General features: G+C 38.4%; 1 protein-coding gene across 1 annotated transcript; it reads right to left on the reverse strand.

Moving 5' to 3' along the window:
- Positions 1-5,017: 5,017 nt before the first annotated feature.
- On the reverse strand, positions 5,018-16,570 carry LOC129237307 (tektin-3). The gene is made up of 6 exons (XM_054871971.1): positions 16,321-16,570; positions 15,985-16,253; positions 10,365-10,740; positions 10,092-10,303; positions 9,721-10,029; positions 5,018-5,379 (listed from the first exon to the last, which is right to left on the reverse strand). Exons 1-6 carry the CDS (start codon positions 16,447-16,449, stop codon positions 5,151-5,153), a joined length of 1,524 nt encoding a protein of 507 aa, XP_054727946.1. The 5' UTR covers positions 16,450-16,570; the 3' UTR covers positions 5,018-5,150.
- Positions 16,571-19,524: the final 2,954 nt, after the last annotated feature.

Raw genomic sequence — 19,524 nt, forward strand, 5'->3', positions numbered from 1 at the left:
TGGTTGGCAACAAAATCAAACTGTCAATGAATAGCTGCAAAGGCGAATTTATTACAGGTGACAGCAACCACATATAAGTAATACCAAGGCGAATTTATAATAAATCCACCTTGATAGCTGCATACAAGGTGGATTTAATAAGGTGACAGCATTCACCCAGCTGAATTTTTCGCCGTAGGTATGGCTTACGTCAAAATGATATGCTTTGTTTGTATGTATTGGTATGTTTACATTCGTATGTTTACATTTGCTTGCTGATTTTGACATGATGCTTGCACCAAACGCAACAACAAATACATGTAGGGTTTTACTTATATGTGTTTGCTGTCACCTGTAATAAATTCGCCTTGGCTGCATACAAGCTCTCCAAGGCGAGTTGAGTTTCATTCCTGCAAGCCAAGGCGAATTTATTACAGGTGGATAATAAATCCATCTTGCTGCAAGCCCTCAATAGAAACGTACAAGGCGAACCTAGTGGTATCAGAAACAGCTGACTTTCCTCTTTTTTTGGTTTTGTTGGAGATCGTCAAAATGAGATGTTTATTTACATTTTGTTTGAAAAAACATATCGCTTAGACAATGAGAAGTGTGTGTTGGACCGTCCGTTTTAGTAATACGTTAATAGCCATGTAAATTTCTTTTTTGTATTACCGCTATTACCTTGAATGGATTCGCCTTGAACATAGCCTTGAATATCAAGGATGATAGAGTTAAAGGTTGCGCCTTCCGAACTCGCTTTGTCGTCAAGCTAAACAAACAAAAGGAAAAGAATTACTTGTTTGTGAAGAGGAAGAGTAGGCGAGAGCAATGGAAACAACCAAACACAAGAAATTACTCGCACACAAACTAACTGCATTTGGAGGCAGGAGTTAATACCTTAACATTAGATTTAGATTCGAGGATGTTGGGTCGAAATCGTTTAGCCCACTCCATGGCACACGTAATATTCACTTCTCGCCCGATCATTGTATGCAGGCTATGCCCGTAATATTTACGTTTGGCCCGACCATCGTACGCGGGCTATGCCCGTCATTGTAGGTTAGGTTCTAATTTGAGCTTTCACAATTCAACTCGCGGCACTTCGATTTCATTAGTTTGTTTAATTTAAATCGCACAAATCACAATATTACCAGGCTATTCATTTAATTTTAACAAACTTGTAATTTTTCCTTGTTGTTGTTGTTTTAATCACCAGTCGTCTTCGTTTGGCTCATCTAAAGGTAGGCCCAGGAAACATACTGTTTCGACGGGTTGGGTCCAGAGGGAGAGGGGTATTTGAAAAGTTTCCTCATTTTGTTTGTTTTGTTCTTTTCTTTTGTATTGGAAAATAGCCTGACGCCAGACTTGTCAAAATCGCAAAAAAATAAAGTAACTGTTTTGGAAAGACGCCACCTTCAGTATTCAATTCGCCTTGCTTGGATATCCAATGTGAAGCAGGTCAAATATAAATCAAGGTGTGTTCGCTTACACACAAATATAAATAACTGACCAAGTGGCTGCTGTCAAACCGTTTTTTAACACAAAATATCAGGGAACAATTTAATTAATTATGCAAGAACATGTTTGTTATGTCAAAAATTTAAGCAGGAATAAGTGTGAATTTGGGGTGAATTCAAGGTCTATTAAATAAGATGTGATTAATAACTCAACGGCCGTAGCCGAATGAGTTGATGCGTGACTACCATTCAGAATTCACAGAGAGAACATTGGTTCGAATCTCGGTGAAACACCAAAATTAAGAGAAAATTTTTCTAATAGCGGTCCCCCCTCGGCAGGCAATGGCAAACCTCCAAGTGTATTTCTGCCATGAAAAAGCTCCTCATAAAAATATCTGCCGTTCGGAGTCGGCTTGAAACTGTAGGTCCCTCCATTTGTGGAACAACATCAAGACGCACACCACAAATTGGAGAAAGAGCTCGGCCAAACACCCAAAAAGGGTGTAAGCGCCAATTATATATATATATAATAACTCAGTTTGGGCTTCTTTTAAGGGGCGAGAATGCCAAAATTAAGAAAAGCGAATTAAAGTGGTTATTTTTTTTCAACTTGACTTTATAGTATACTAGCGTACCCTCGCCCACTTCGCTAGGCGATAAATTCAATGATTTGCTGAAAGAGAATAAAATTAATACGTAACAAAGCAAATTCTTTGATACAATTTCATTCGAACTTTATTGTAACACTTTTTGGTAAACAACGTTTTTGGTTTTTCCGTCTTTCGCGTAAATGAATAATGACGATGGTTTGCCTACTCGTGAGCAAGCTGCATACAATTGTCCATGAGAAAAAATTGGGTTACCTAAATTAATGCCGCACATTTGTAGAGACTGCCCTTGCGCCTATTAATTCTCATAGCGAAGGCAAGGCGAATAGGGAACTGCAAACGTTTGAAATCGAATGGTAAATCCGCCGGAATCAGTGGAATTCAGGGTATCAAAATGTCTTCTCCTTTGTACTTCCCTTTCAAAATTGTTGCTTCGATAACGTTACCCAATAGCTTCTTCACAGCGAGTCTGGTACCGTTGCAAAGTCGGGGCACATTACTATTGCGCAGCATAATAATCGGTGCTCCAATTTTTAATCGTAAATTATGAGGTGGTAGGCCTGGCAAATCGAGTGAGTTTAAGAATTTAGTTGGATAATTTACGACCTCATCTTGATCAGTAATAGAGTCCATTGACTTATATGCAACTATGTCACCAGGTATTTCATCTAAAATAGCTGAATTTATATCATTGACGTCCTTATTTTTCCGAGCTAAAATTGCTCTTTCGCTGAGCCAATCATGGTTTTTGTAATGTTGAACTATGTTTGGAAATACACTCTGTATCAATGCCTCTTTAGACTGTGCAAAAGTGTAGAAATTGTTAGGCAATGTAATCATTCCTGTTGGATCGACAGACATTTGGCCATTTCCCATTTTCAGTAATTGGTGTGAAAATTCAGCTGCTGACGGATCGTTCTGTAGTTGAACACGTACGTTTGTAGTAAGTGTAAGCGTGTTTACATGTCTCCATAAATATGATGATTTTAAGCATGCATTGATTTCATCTGCAGCCGTAGATTTTGGGATCACAGGTAATGTTTGCCTGAAATCTCCAGCCAATAAAATCACGGCACCTCCAAAGACTGTTTGGCTTCCTCGTAGATCTTTCAAAGTTCTATCAAGTGCTTCCAATGGTTTCTTGTGTGCCATAGTACACTCGTCCCATACGATGAGCTTGCATACTTTAAGAACTTTTGCCATTCTAGATGTTTTCGAAATATTACATGTTGGTGTTTCATTTACCTGCATATTCAAAGGCAACTTTAATGCAGAATGTGCTGTGCGACCGCCTTCCAGTAATGTAGCCGCAAATCCGGAAGAAGCGAGTGCCAATGCAACGTTATTATTTGATCGAATTGTTGCTAATATCAATGAAATCAAAAAGGTCTTTCGTGTTCCCCCCCGGAGCATCCAAGAAAAACAATCCACCAGTTCCATGGCTAACATTATTCATGATTGTATCATAAACATGTTGCTGTTGGTGTGTTTAGTTCATTACAATCATAATGGTATTCACGCTCCAGTTCTCAATTGAGAACTTCGGATTGTGTTTTCGTTTCGTGATGAAAAATTTCCGTCTTTGACTCGTTGTTCGTTGAATTTTCGTCTGAAACAACAATCACATTGTCCTCATTGATCTGAATTCCCATGTCTTCAAACACGTTCATATCGTTGGAGTTATCTGAATTTTGTGTATTCATGTGTTCATCCTCTTCGGTAAATAAATCCACAACTTTATTTAAATCTGCCATTCCGAAAATGTAATGTTATTTTTTTCAATTCGTATCAATCCGAGAACAATGTATTCTATTGTAATCTTATCGATGTGAATACTCAAAGACAAGTGTCAACACAAAAGGCCTATAGATTTATCAGGTCTACTTGAAACTGCAAAAACAAAAAAATTTTTTCTGCCACATCACATGGGGAAAAGTATAAAGTGGTGTGCTCTGGTGTGCGGTATTCGTAAACAAACCGTTTGAACATTTCCTTTGTTCTTACAAAATGTATATCTCGTTTGACGTAAACCTAAAAACAACTTCTGTCAAATTCTCTGAGAGCCGAATAACTGTTTCTTGTCTGGCAAACCTTGGTAAATCTATTATCCTTGGTCAACACACTTGTTGCTCTTACAAATGAACTGCACACAAAACACAAATCAGTAGTTCGGCGTTCGTGTATGTGTACTGAAGCATTTCTCTTCATAAAGAGCGTACAAACCTCTGTGTTTATGTTTACTCTCCGCCGAAAAAAATTTGCAACTTAGCAACACGACACAAATCGTTTCACAATAACGAAAAATTCGTATATTTATTCAAAAAAAGTTGTACACATAAAATGAATGTTAATTCGAAACTTAGTCTATGAATCGAGCAAGTGGATCCCTATAATATGAAAAAAGAACGAATAAAATTGGCCTCGTATCGGCCCAAAAAAATGCATACAAACGAACATCATTTCATTTTTATATATGTATATAGATTTCGTATGAGAGCACTGTGAAATTCACTTTGTTAAATACATTTTCGGTGATTTTTTTTTTTTTTTTTGCAACATTGTTTGTAACATAAGCATACTAGATTCTTAAAACAAAGAAATGAAAATGTCTTTGAATGAATGTTTATTTTCCTTAGTACACCGATCGTGGGGAAATCACGTCACATCTTCGAGCTATACGACTGTTTTTTTTTTAAATTTGTTTAATTGAATAAAATAACTACTCGAGTTCGATTAGGTTATGAATCAAGGAAATATGTAATGAATGTTTTTTTTAAATGGGATTGAGCTATAGTTAAAATAAAGCGGAATTAACATCACCGTACAATGTGTTCGACGGTGTAATCACGGTGTAAGAAATAATTATTCTAATGCAATCGCCAGTTATATTTGTTTTTTAATAATTTCGAAAAATTATGACGCAAGGAAATCCATTATTTATAAGATGGTCGCATAACTTCTGGTAATTCAAAATTTAAATTCAAGTATTTAATTATTTATTGACATAAAATATATTAGCACTCAATTGTGCTATGATACATGCACGTGTGGTAATCAATTATCCACTTTGATTTAGACACGAAAACAATTTTTAAACTTCAATAATTTAGTATTTAATCAAATTATTTACGGGGAAAGAACGTCTCAGCCCCATACACTTTTCCCGATCAATGAACAATGCATTCACTTTGCGACGCAAATCAGCCTCGAGTGTTGAACGGGTTTTTAACAAATTCTGATGTTGAGCCTCGGCTTCCTGCAACTTATGATGCAGCTGTTTAACGGTGTCTTGTATATCTTGAACTTCTTGCACCAGACGTAGTTGTGCCCAGTCCCTGGAAAATATAAACAAAAAATTATAGTTCGTGACGTAAAGGGTTGAGTATTTAGAAGAGGAAGAAATGAGTGGAAGACCTATAAACTCATTTTATAATCATATTGAGTGTGATGCCATATTTAGATCTCGGATAAACCAGAAAGCAATAATGGGATGGATTTTGTCCCGTTAAACTATGCATTTCGCACCGGGATAACGGTTGATGGCATTTACTCTTTACTACTAGTAGCGATGTTGTTGTAATAACATAAAATACTTCCCAGAATTTTTAAGGAATATTCGCACGTTCGAGTACTTGAACCGCAAATCACGTGGTGATGGTTTAAAAAAAGTGTCGGTAAACACCCAAGAAGTGCTCACGACGGTATCAGACCACGGCATGTTGGTATTACCTACGAAATTTTTTCCGATGTTCCATTTGTTGCAGAACCATTTATGAACACAGTGGAAGCATTGGATACTATCGATAGCGTAGGTCAAACGCCCATGTGAGAGGTACGCAGGTACCCGTTGTGGGCATAAACGCGGTTCCACCTGGATGAAATGTGATCACGGTCCCAAGGTGGATTTCAGCAGAGGAGGAAGGAAGATTTTTAAAGTGTTAGTGCGAGCATGCCGCAGATACCACTGGCACGACGGCATCTTTGATGATGTTTCTTACATTTTGATTTTAACCTCCTTAACCACCCAAGAAAAGTATTTTCAAAAGCTGACGCACTAAAGACTTAAACCTTAGGTTAGCCATATTTTATTCAAAAGTGTTTAGGTTTTTTTTTTTTAACTTATATATAATATATATATATATAGGCATTGTAGTGTAAAATTAGGTCACTAGCACATCAGGTTTTTAAGAAAAATGAGGGTAAAAACACCAAAAATGGCCATAATTTTCTCAAAACTATGACGTGGTGAGCACTTTCACCAGAGTTGTGTTCAGCGCACAAAATTACATCGGAAAACAACCCCATATAAAAAGAAAGAGTAAATTTGGTAGACCCCTGCTCAAGACAAACCTTATCGAACAGATCTACAAAATTGTTACAAATTATTATGTAAAAAAACACTCCTAAAGTTAACAGGAAATCGCGTGAATATTTTTGAATCACAACATGCCGAGGGGCGACCGCTATTAGAAAAAAACTTTTTCTTCTTTTTGGTCTTTCACCAAGATTCGAACCTACGTTCTCTCTGAATTCCGAATGGTAGACTCGCATCAAGACGCGCACCACGAATAGGAGGAGCAGCTCGGCCAAACACCCAAAACGGTGAGAGAGAGAGAGTAAATTTGTAAAGAAACATAGGAGCAAAAGATTATAATAAAAGAAGAAGAGAATATGACTTTATCCAGATCCCTGCTTTTGGGTGCATGGTTTCCTTTATCCACTTTTTTAATTTTATTGCCTTATGACATACTAATGTCATACCGTTAACGTTCAATATTTTGTCAACAATTTACAGCATAAATATTGTTATAAATTGATGAATGGAGAGGTTATGTTATTTATAGGCGAACTCTAGATGTTCAATAAATGTTTAGTTTGACGAAAAAAAAACCAATATTGGTGGATTATGCTCCGTTTGCGATGTATCCTGCATTTTAAATATTTATCGCGTCAGTTTTCACATCATTTTTGGGCTGTGTGATTCAAAGTTTAAAAAATGGAGCAGGAAAAAATTCGCTCTCTACGTTCGATATGATAGAAAAAACTACTCGTACTGACTAAATAAGCAAACTAAACCCTACACATCCAGGCGGCCGACCTAGCTAAATGACTTGATGCGAGACTACCATTCGGAATTCACAGAAAAAACGTAGGTTCGAATAGCGGTCGCCCCTCGGCAGGCAATGGCAAACCTCCGAGTGCATTTCTGCCATGAAAAAGTGCTGATAAAAATGTCTACTGTTCGGAGACCGCATAAAACTGTAGTTTCCTCTATTTGTGGAACAATATAAAGACGCACGCCACAAATAAGAGGAGGAGCTCGGCCAAACACCCACAAAGGATGTACGCGCCAATTATTTACTTTTTCTTAAACCCTGCACATTCAATACTTATCGCGTGATTCCAGTTTCGTGATCAAGATGTCGAAAATTTGAAGTATTTTACGATCCGAATCACGATCTATAAATAGATTTGTTCATGTAAAAATTATCCAGTAAGTTAATTTCGCTCTCAAAGAGAAAAATATCACAGGAAGTAATATACATGAACGCAAAACCAGTAACAATTTGCAAGTTTTACGAACAGTTGGTTAAAATTGTTGGCGGGAAAAATCACAAAATATAATTTTTCTTTCAGTTGAGCTACCTCGTATTAAATTAAAAAAAAGAAAATAAAGCAAATAAAATACAAAATGACGACCATAGCCATGGACTTGTACCCACAATGTTGCCCGCTAATATGAATACGAAGATTTATTAACCCAGCATAGTCAATGATTTTTTTAATTCGTAGTCGAAACGACTAACATTGGGCAGGCCGAGTTAAATTCGATGCTTGGATCATTGTCATATGAAAGCTTGGGTGATGTGATCGATGAAATTAATTTAATTATGAACTTTCTTCATAGGTTAAGTTAGGTTTTTGTGGCAGTCGGTTTAGAATAGGCAACTCACTAAGAATATGTACCATAGGTCCGTTGTGGTACGAGTCAGTGGTTCACCAGATGTCAATCTGCGTTAACCTGATTGCACTTTGAGCTGCGATAGAAATAACGCAAAAGTCGATGGGAAGTAAGTGCAAAAGGACATTCAGGGAAGCAATGGGGCAAGTTTTACATAACCCGGTGATGCCAATGCATGCCGTCCTTTGCACCCTCCCCAGTTTAGTGATATTATAGCCCTTCCGAAGAGCTTCCCATCAAGCTAGGCATCCATACGTTAAAATTGGTAAAATCACTGCGTCACACATCCACAGCACGACCTGTAGAAGTAGAAGGCTATACTGGCCTTCTTTACCTGATTTTCAATGTGTAGCTTCCAATGGAGCTTGGAGTCAGGTAGCACTCCAAGATACCTAACTTCCGATGAGAGCGGGAGAACGTGTTTGTTTAATTTGGGAAATCGAAAGTTTGGAGGTTTATATAGGGTTATTCAATAGGTGCGCTTCAACTTTTTTCCGATAGGTAGGGCGAACGACGCAATATTTTTTATTTTTCGCTTGCCATTTGTAAACTTCATTAGTATACATTTCATCATGGAACGCTACACACTTGAGCAACGATTGCAAATTGTTTTTTATGAAAATAATCGTTCTGTTGCTGCTACTTTAGGAGCATTACGGCCATTTTACGGTCCATTTAACAAGCCGTCCCGTTTTGGGGTTATGTGAAGTCATTGGTCTACAGTAACAAGCCGGCGACGATTTGTGAGCTCAGAGCCAATATTGAACGCGAAATTGCTGGAGGTTCGGCCGATTTATGCAAAAGAGTGGTCAATTTTCGACCAACGATTGGACTTCGTAAAACGTGCACGCGGTGGTCATGCAAAAGAAATCGAATTTCATACTTAAATGTATATGTTCAAACTCGATAATAAAAAAAAACTAGTTAAAAAAGTCAAACCGTTTGTGTTTTATTCAAAAAAGTTCAAAAGTTGAAGCGCTCTTACTGAAAACCCCTGTATTTTCTGGTAAATAGCACCCGCCCCGTTTTGTCAGAGTTGACTCGGAGGCCGCAAGTGGCAGCCCTGCGACTGCGTACAGCCAGTGACTTTACCCAAAATCTCAGCCATAACTGAGGGGAACGGTCCCGATACCATCAGGACCAAGTCATCGGCGTATGCTACTACCTTAACCCCACCCTTATTTACCATTATCAGAACTTCGTCAATAGCAACTAGCCAAAGTAGGGGCGAAAGGACACCAGTTCAGTAAGAGAGTCAAAATGGTATTTTCCTAACAACCTTGCTCTACTCCTAGCAAAGGCTGGACAATTACAGACCAAGTGCTGCATTATTTCGTGCTCTTCTTCATCTCTACAAGTTCTGCAGTATTCATGCGAAAATATTCCTAGCCTAGAAGAGTGTATGCCTAAGAGCCAATGACCGGTAACACAAGCCACGACCTTCGAGATGTTCTATCTTGAGAGGTTGAGCAATTCTCTCGACCTTTTTTATCTATTTGCGACCAAATTCGACTGGTTGTAACACCAGTATTTTCGTCTCTCTAAGATCTTTTGGCCTCTCTCCTTATTATTCACCAGAATCTAAAGCTTTAGATGATTCGGAAGAAGGGAGAAAAAAAAACCTTTGCCTTATAGCAGGATACGAAATACTTGCCCCTTCAAAAAGAACTGCGGCATCCTTTCTTAATGATCTCAAGCGGTTAAAAATACTCACTTGCACAATTCTATGCCCTCACGATGCGTACGTGCTTCCAAGCGCGTTTGTGCCACTTTCAATGGACTCGATTTATCCTGTATGGCTTTTTGTATAAGGAAAATGTGTTTTTCCAGATCGAAAAGCTCCTGTTGCACTTTGTGTAAATGTAACTGTATCTTATTCTTGGACTCATTCATCTCCTGTGCGCGTCTATCCAAAGCATTATTCGTATTACTCCAATGATCCCATACAGATTGAGCGATGGCATTCACAATCGTTTCGGCATCACTACGTAGTTGTGAGAGCTTTGCGCGCTCGGCCTGGGATCTGCGTATAGCGAACAAATGCTGGTAAAAAAATGTTAATTATGCAAGCAAATAATAATTAACCTGCTAACACGTTGACTGCTCGACTCGGCCCATGAGTCCTGCGTACTAATGCTCGGATCGTATTTTTCAATGCCGCCATAATAAGTAATGCCACGACTGTAGTTATTCAACTGATGACAAACCGAATCAATACCCAAAGTTGACTCTTTATGCGCAACATCATCTTCCAGTAAGTGTTGAGCGGCGCGGCAGTCATTGGCTTGCCTTGTGATCTGCAACGGATTAAGAAATAAATGAATGCCAAGCGAAGTACCCAATCTACAATGTTTTTACCTTTTCATGGAGATCCTTAAGCTTATCGCGCGAATTCCGTACGTTATCTATTTCTAGTAGCAGCGCCTTTTCAGCTGTATCGTGTACCTTTTCCACACCCGCACGCGCTTCGCGGTGGTACAAGCACTCTTGTGCGATATGTAGAGGCGCTTCCAAGTCAAGCATGGCCTTACCGCAACGACGCTTCAATTCGGAAATCGCCGACGATTCAGAAATCAATTTATCCAGCTCAGCGCTTAATTCGTTGCGCCAGAATGTTACATCCGTTATACGTTCACCCAAACGACGGCCGGCATCACGTTGGCCCTGCGAAGTCTTCTCATCGGTTTCGCGCATTAGACGCACGGCATCGTTGCGCAAACGCTCCGCCTGATTTCTGTGGGAAAATATGACATTTACTTGTGGCTGAGTAATGGAATATTGTTTGGCTTAGTTTTATGTTCTGGTGGACCTGGTGGCTTGGTCATTCTTCTATACTACGCACTATGGGTATTTATAATCAAGAAATCGACTACTCTTTCCCTAAGCCCACCTTCAACATACTAACATCCCGTCAAGAAGTGAATGGCAAACTCAGAGACCATGGAGAAGAGGGGGGAAATAAACTTTTACACCGATGGATCCAAGCTAGAAAATAAAGTAGGATCGGCTTAAATCTGTAGGTCCCTCCATTTGTGGAACAACATCAAGACGCACGACACAAATAGGAGGAGGAGCTCGGTCAAACACCCAAAAAGGGTATACGCACCAATTATATATAATATGTATATATATAGGGTATTTCCAAAAGAATTAGGGTTGGAATTATTCGTCCGACTTGCGGACAGTTGTAGCGTCTACCAGGCAGAAGTTTTAGCCATACAGGACGTAACTGTGTACCTTAACCTTTAACTACTGAGGTGGTGGTAAATTTTACACCTCGTAATTTGTTTTCTCTCTCACTCTCTGCAGTTGAGCGCTATCAATTTCATTCTCTTGGTATCTTCTCGTTATCCTATGATTATTATTCAGTTGTGTTTCTACAGTCGGGGGTATTGTATAAGCGGAGATATACCAGTGCTGGTGTCAAAATTACCACTCGTCTGGGGTTACGTATTTTTTTAATAGAAATTATTTTACCACCACATCAGACTAAGCGTAAGTATTTAATAGAAAATAAAATACCACTTCTCAGGCTTAGCGTTAGTTTTTCGTGGAATCATTTTGACTACTCCTACGATTTATTGCAACTTATTTTATTAGGTTATGTCAAATTCAAGCAAATTAAATGACTTAGCGATAGCCAGATTGCTGGAAGACGATGACGAAATCAGTGACGTTGATGATGAAATTGCTGATCCTGATTTTTGCCTTCAAGATAGTGATATAATGAGCATTGAAGATGAAGAAGGAAGTGAATGTGATGTTTCCGAGGAAGATCTTGCTAAAGAAATTGACAATGCTAATGAACATGGAGATGGAGAAGATGCAATTAAGTCAATAGGAGTAACCAAATATTTTTATGGAAAAAATGGGTATAAGTGGTCAGCAAAAAAGCCAGCACGGTGCAGTAAAACTCCACTACATAACATCGTGCGCTTGCCAAAAGCATTGCAGCAAAACCTTGAAGATGGAATAATTGGGTTTTGGTCAAGATTTTTCGATAGAAATATAGAGAACCTAATTCTTCAACACACAAATACCAAACTAAAGGCTAAGTTCGATAAGTCTCAAAGAAGTGAAGCGAAATGTTTGGATATTATTGAGTTGCGAGCATTTTTCGGTGTTTTGATATATTCGTCCGTTTTCAAATCGAATCACGAAGACACTGGCCTTATATTTACAACAGATGGAACAGGCAGACAAATTTTCAGGTCCACAATGTCGGAGGAACGATTCCTATGCATCCTTAGCTGCTTACGATTTGAAGACTCCACAGAGAGAAAGTAACGATTATTAACGGATCCATTGGCTGCCATTTCAGAACTGTTCAATAAGTTTATAGAAAACTGCCGAAAAAATTATACAATTGGTACCCATAGATGCATCGATGAAATGTTAGTGCCGTTTCGCGGTAGGTGCAGATTTAAAATGTATATGCCAAAAAAGCCAGCAAAATATGGCATCAAAATAATGGCGTTAACAAATGCTCGCACACAGTACCTTGCAAATGTTTATATATACCATGGCAAAAATTCTGACGGAAATGGTCTCACAACTGAAGAAAAAAGGCTATCAGTACCAACACAAGCCGTATTAAGGCTAACTAAAATTATAGAAGGAAGTAACAGAAATATTACTGCTGATAATTGGTTTTCCTCAATGCAGGTTATAGAAGAATTAAAAAAAGACAGCTTATGTATTTGGGTACATTAAAGAAAAATAAAAGGAAAATACCTCCCGAATTTCAGCCCAGTAAAAACAGACCAATTGGATCTTGTTTGTACGGTTTTACCAAAGAAGTTACCATTTTATCATATGTGCCTCACAAAAACAAAGCTGTTCTTTTGTTATCTTCTATGCATCACAGGGAAGAAAGCGATATCCAAAGTGGAAAGCCGGCAATAATAGCAGACTATAATAACACAAAAGGGGGAGTTGGTGAACTTGATAAGAAGTGCTCCATATATTCAACCACTCGACGTACGCGACGCTGGTCACTCGCAAATTTTTATAGACTACTGCTGCAAATGCTTACGTTATATATCAATCTTGTGCTGAGTTTGATGATAAATCGAGGGCAGACTTTTTGAAAAGTCTAGGCCGGCAATTGATTTTACCACATTTGCAAAGGCGACAGCATAATCCTCGACTACCCAGGTTAATTCGAGACAATATAAGTAGCATCTTGGGACCAGACTCCGTAGCTTCCCCTCTAGGAGAGCCGGCCACAACTGCGAAAAAGTTATGCTACATTTGCCCTAGTAGGTTGAAGCGGAAGACTCCATATGTTTGTTTGTTTTGTACTAAGCTATGTGTATGGGATGCAGTAAACGCGTATACGCGAAGTGTGCAAATAAAGAATTTGATGAGTAAAAATCCTCCAAAAAGATTGATCTGCAGTTTTTTTTTTTGAACATAACTTTTGTTTGTTTTCTTTTTTGTGATTCTAATGTCATAAATTTGGTTGTGAAAAGTGCCTTTATCTAGTTTTGAATTTTTTCTTACAATTTTTTTTAAGTTATGTTAGTGCTGTTTTTTTAGTTTTAAGAAAAGTGACTATGAAATAAAGTCCTTGTTTTGTTAAACTAAAAGTTCGTTTTCTTTAAATTTATTACTCTATTCATTTAAAAATATGTTTTAGTATTCCAATTAAAAACAAATAGTTTAAAAAAAATTTTCGTTCACAAAAATTATTTATAGATTATAAAGGGGTAAAATTTACCCCTACCTCAGAAACTACGTCCAAATATTTCACCTCAGTAGTTAAAGGTTAACACACACGCCGCAACAAAAACTACGACTAACTAACTACGACTTCTCGGGCAGCCAGGTGGCGATCAAAACAATGGAGGCAGTTTTACTAAGATCAAAGGTTGCTTAGCAATGCCTGGCAGATCTAAATGACATTAGCACCGTCTTCAAAGGCAGCCTTATATGGGTTGTGAGACATAGAGATATTGGGGGAAATTGGAAGACCGATGAGCTAGCCAGAAAGAGTACTAATCTTGCACTGCTTGAAAACAGAGGCAATAGTGGAATTCCTATGGCAACTTGCAAATTAAGGATAAAAAATAATATTCAACAGGAGGCCAATAGGTCATGGAGAGAAGAAAATACTTGTGTTCCAACCAGTCTAATGTGACCGCAAATAGACAAGAAAAGATCAGGAGAATTGCTCAACTTCTCAAAAGAGAACATTTTGAAGGTCGTGGCTTAGGTCACAGGTAACTGGCTGTTAGGTAGGCACTCTTCTGGGCTAGGAGTATTTTCTCATGAACACTGCAGAAGTTGTAGAGACGAGGAAGAGCAAGAAACAATAGAGCATTTCCTCTGTAATTGCCCAGCCTTAGCTAGAAATAGAGCAAAGTTGTTAGGCAAATACCATTTTGATCCTCTTACGGAACTATTCGGTGTTGGGATAAAACCTATCCTACGCTTCTTAAGAGAGTCTAACTGGTTCCATAAAAATGTGAACAGTAAGGTTCCCCGCGGCCGCCGTAGCCGAATGGGTACCACTCGGAATTCAGAGAGAACGTAGGTTCGAATCTCGGTGAGTCTCCAAAAAGAAGAAAACGTTTTTTCTATTAGCGGTCGTCCCTCGGCAGGCAATGGCAAACCTCTGAGTGTAATTCTTCCATGAAAAAGCTATTCATAAAAAATAACTGCCGTTCGGAGTCGGTTTGAAACTGTAGGTCCCCCATTTGTGGAACATCAAGACGCCCGCCACAAATAGGAGGAGGAGCTCGGCTATTTTGAATGTTCAGTCAATGTGTTGACAGCTGCTTTGTTTGTACGTGTTTCGGCTCGTCTTCGATTTTTACCTATTCAAAAAGATGGATCAAAGAACCTGTATCAAGTTTTGTGTGAAAAACGAAATTAATTGCGCGGATTCATTCCGAATGTGGACTGTGTCATACGGAGAAGCTACTTTGCACCAAAGCAACGTTTATCGGTGATACAAAATGTTCTCAGAAGGCCGAGAAGATGTGAACGACAGGCACTTCAACAACACACGAAAAAATTGATAAAGTGAAGAAACTGGTATTGGCCAATCGTCGAATCACCGTTAGAGAAGTTGCTGAGGACCCAGACATATCGTGGCTCGTGCCATTCGATTTTTTTCAATGATTTGGGGACGAGACGGGTCGCCGCGAAATTCGTACCAAAACTGCACAATTTCGACCAAAAGCAGCATCGCATAAACATTGCTAATGAGATGTTGGACTCTGCCCGCGACTACCCGAATTTGCTCCAGAGGGTCATAACTGCTGACGAATCGTGGGTTTATGGTTATGACGTAGAAACCAAAGCTCAATCATCTCAATGGAAGCTGCCGCACGAACCAAGACCGAAAAAAGCGCGCCAAGTTCGGTCGAATGTAAAAGTTTTGCTTACCGTTTTCTTCGATTGCAGGGGCGTTGTGTATCATGAGTTCTTGCCGCAGAGTAAAACGGTCAAAAAGGAATATTACCTGCAAGTTATGCGCAATGTTCGCGAAGTAAGCCGCCAGTACCGCCCGGATTTGTGGAAGAACAAAAATTGGCTCTTGCAGCACGATAACGCCCCTGCTCACACATCGTTGCTTGTGCGCGACTTTTTGGCCAAAAACAACACATTAATGATGCCACAGCCACCGTATTCCGTACCCCATGTGACTTTTTCTTGTTCCCGAAACTGAACAGGCCCATGAAAGGACGATGCTACGCTACGATTGCGAGATAATGCCGTCTTTATGAAGGAGGAGCTGAACAAGATAAAAAAAAAATGATTTTTTGAAGAGCTTCGAAGATTGGAAAAAACGTTGGCACACGTGCATAATATCTCACGGGCATTACTTTCAAGGGGAAAAATAAAAAAATAAATAATTTTTGAAAAAAAAACACAAAATTCGCGATACTTTTTGAACACACCTCGTACATAGGTATAAGGTTCCCAAAAACCTAACCTAACATTAGTTTTATGCTCGGCAAATATTTACCTATTAATATTCGATTCTGCATATTTGGTAAGATTGCTATTGACCCATTCGTTGTTCGTGTAGCGCGTGAAGAGTGCCGCACGGGCAGCGTGTTGTGGATTGCGTTCGAAACCCGTTACTAAGTTGGGAAAGTTCATAGGTTCGGTTGTCATGCCAGAGGGTGAGAAGCATGGCTTCATCAGCTGATTGGTGACTGGTTGCTCAGCTAAGTTCTTGACCTCAATCATTTCGTACGCCAATGTCGGTCGCCATGGATGCGGACGATTTGTCTATAGAAAAAATTATAATAAACAAATTTTATGCTACTGCATACCTGCATACAACAAAAAGTTTCACCTGATAAGATATGCCAACGCGCGGTGGTACGGATGGACCAGACACGGGCTCCATACATGGCGGTGCACCAGCCGTACTCCATGGCTGTAATTGTGAATACATCACAGTTTGTTCAAATTTTGTAGACATTTTGAATTAACTGACTTTTTTTAATTTTTTATACTAACAAAAATACAAACTAATTTGTACAAGCAAAAAAAACTGACAATTTTTAAACTACAGAATTAGGCTACGAAAATCGACATAAATTAAGAACAAAAAATTGTTTTTGTTTTTCAAACAAAAAATAACTACATACAGTAGATGAGGTGAAAAATGTAAAATTTCTATTGTATTTTTCAAATGGGTGTGGCCAATGCGATTTATTGTGTGTGTGTGTGTGTGTGACATTGTGGCGATGGAGTGTACGTTTTATGTAAAAAATGTGAAAGTAATAATGTGAAGGCGCTACATATGACTCGGCCAAATTCCTGTGGTCTTTGCGCTCAATGAACTCATGGACGGTGCTGTTCTCGGTGGGCCACTTATCAAGCAGGTTGTCTTTGACCAAACGGTGATCGAAGATGCGATTCTCGAGATATGATGTGGCGTGATACTTCATGGTCAGTGTTCGTTTGTGGTGATGAATTTAATGATTAGTTGTATATCCAATTTTTTTTTTTTTTTTAATTTTTATTAATTTTGTTTTTTATTATTGCTTGTGGCTTCTATTGCACACTAACTGCACTCACTATGGGTATACTCGATTTCAACATTAAATCTTTAACCGTTTCCGTTTTTGGATATATACTTGGATAGCGCGATAGCAAATTTTTATCCTCAACAGCCCAGCAAAGCATTTCAATGCGAAAAGTAGTAAAGCTTATCGCCAAGGATGTGCTAATGAAGCGAACTGCACTTTGAGACTAAAGACCTCTTTGATACAACGGAATTTTTGGCATTTATGCAGTGCGGAGGGAATGCGAAATTCTTATTGACAAAACCATTACATGGAAACCAATTTGTTTTTTAAGTATATTTGTTGTGAAGTTAGAAAGCAACTATACAAACGAATTTACCTACAAACCCAAACACTGCAGGTTATACACACTTATATATTTTCCTAATGTGAATATAAACAAAACGTAATTTGACGAATTCTATTAAAACGAATATTAAAGTAGGTTAGCAACTTCATTTTGTTGTTGCAGCCTATCAAAGCATTCCCAGGTCTATCTGCCTATCAGCTGTCGTGGTGCTATCATCAAAAGTAAGTTCAAGAAACTCGTAATTTAGAAGAGATCGGTTCTACCTTACTGGAACCTAGGATGATAGATTACCAGTCTTGGCCATACGAAGCAAAATTGTGAGAGCAACTTCGGCTGCCACGTCACCCGCGACTCATCAGCAAAATTCAGCCCGTTCATTTCATATTCTCTGAAATAAATAATAGATGCTTTCCATTTCAATTCAACCGGGCTATTCGGGTCATGTTCTTCGATTTCGATGTAACTGAAATATGTTGCTCTCTGGTCAAAATAATGAGACACGTATTTTTTTGTTCGCCCGAAAAATTTTTTTTTTCAAGAGTTATCGGCAATTTTGTTTTTCGGTTCAAACTCGATTTTTTTTAATTATATAAGAAAATTTTTTTTTTAAATGCCCATAACTTAGTCAAAAATGAACCGATTTTAATAATTCTGGGTTCAAAATGATCGTAATTACTTACACGAGCGATTTCATGTAGAAACAGTTGCAAAAAAGTAGTTGAAAATTTTTTATTTAGCAAAAAAGAAAAAAATTGAAATTTTTTCGAAATTCAATATTTCAAAAAGTGTATTTTTGTTTTTTTTTATAACTTTTTCCAAATCAAGAGGACACCTCAAACTTCAATTAAGCTGAATGCCCAGTAGCTAAAATGAGTTGTTTTTGAGTAATGAATTTTTGAGTAAAAAACCTGTTTCGCACTTTTTGTTTTTTGCAAAATAAAAAAATTGCAACTGCTTTTTTGCAACTGTTTCTACATGAAATCGCTCGTGTAAGTAATGACGATCCTTTTGAACCCAAAATTATTAAAATCGGTTCATTTTTGACTAAGTTATGAGCATTTAAAAACAAAATTTTCTTATATTATTAAAAAAAATCGATTTTGAGCCGAAAAACAAAATTGCCGATAAAGCTTGAAAAAAAATTTTTTCGGGCGAAAAAAAAATACGTGTCTCATTATTTTGACCAGAGAGCAACATATTTGAGTTACATCGAAATCGAAGAACATGACCCGAATAGCCCGGTTGAATTGAAATGGAAAGCATCAATAAATGAAATAATAATAAATAAATAATTGGCGCGAACACTTCAATTACTCACCGTATAAGACTGATATGGCTCCCTGTGACTTCTTACCTATTCGGAAAATTGCATTTGCCCATGAAAGCAAAACGTTTTGCGCCCGTAGAGGCCATCCAAAAGGCTTGTACCGACATCCTGAAGAACATTCCGGTCAATGGCATGAAGCACTCTTTCGAAACGTTTTTAGATCAGAGGAAACTATTTTGAATAAAGAAACTCGAAGCTTTCAGAACAAAGGTCCTGTCGTTTCTAGTTTAGCTCAGTCTTGTTTATTTTGGACTTCACCTTGTATATAAAGAGTTTTCCAATAACAGGTGTTATCTGTCGCTATCGAGAGATGGCTAACGATTCTGTATGGCCGGAATTGGATGGTATTCATTTGGACAACGTTTATTTTCAACAAGACGGCGCTACGTGCCACACAAGCAATGAAACCATTGATCTTTTATGGGAAAAGTTTCCGGGCCGTGTTATCTCTCGAAGAGGTGATCACAATTGGCCACCGAGATCTTGTGATTTCACACCTAGTGACTTTGTTCTTTGGGGACACGTGAAAGAAAAGATCCACACCAACAGCCCATGGCCGATTCAAAATCTCAAAGATGGAATTCGTGAGGCTATCGAGGACATAGGGCAGCCACTTTGCAATTCGGTTATGGAAAATTTCATGAAAACGATAGTGTCCTGTAATCGTGGTCGTGGTGGTCATTTGCCTGATGTTATTTTTCACTATTACCGGCATACCTTCCTCTTTATAATGAAAAAAATAACTTTGAATATCAAAATAACACCTCTTATTGGAAAACCCTTTATAATTGGCTGCCAACCTCCTTATTGGGTTTTTTGTCGAACTCCTCCTCCTATTTGTGGCGTGCG

This window comes from Anastrepha obliqua, chromosome 2, assembly GCF_027943255.1.
Source record: "Anastrepha obliqua isolate idAnaObli1 chromosome 2, idAnaObli1_1.0, whole genome shotgun sequence".
In the NCBI taxonomy this organism is placed as follows: Eukaryota; Metazoa; Arthropoda; class Insecta; order Diptera; family Tephritidae; genus Anastrepha; species Anastrepha obliqua.

What these genes read in the sequence shown, in the direction of transcription:
- LOC129237307 (XM_054871971.1), bottom strand. Translation starts at nt 16,449, where the DNA reads ATGTCTACAAAATTTGAACAAACTGTGATGTATTCACAATTACAGCCA. An exon ending in TTAAGGATCTCCATGAAAAG is followed by an intron (nt 10,304 to 10,364) that starts GTAAAAACATTG and finishes AATCCGTTGCAG; the next exon opens with ATCACAAGGCAAGCCAATGA. An exon ending in GAGGGCATAGAATTGTGCAA is followed by an intron (nt 5,380 to 9,720) that starts GTGAGTATTTTT and finishes TATATTTTCCAG; the next exon opens with GGACTGGGCACAACTACGTC.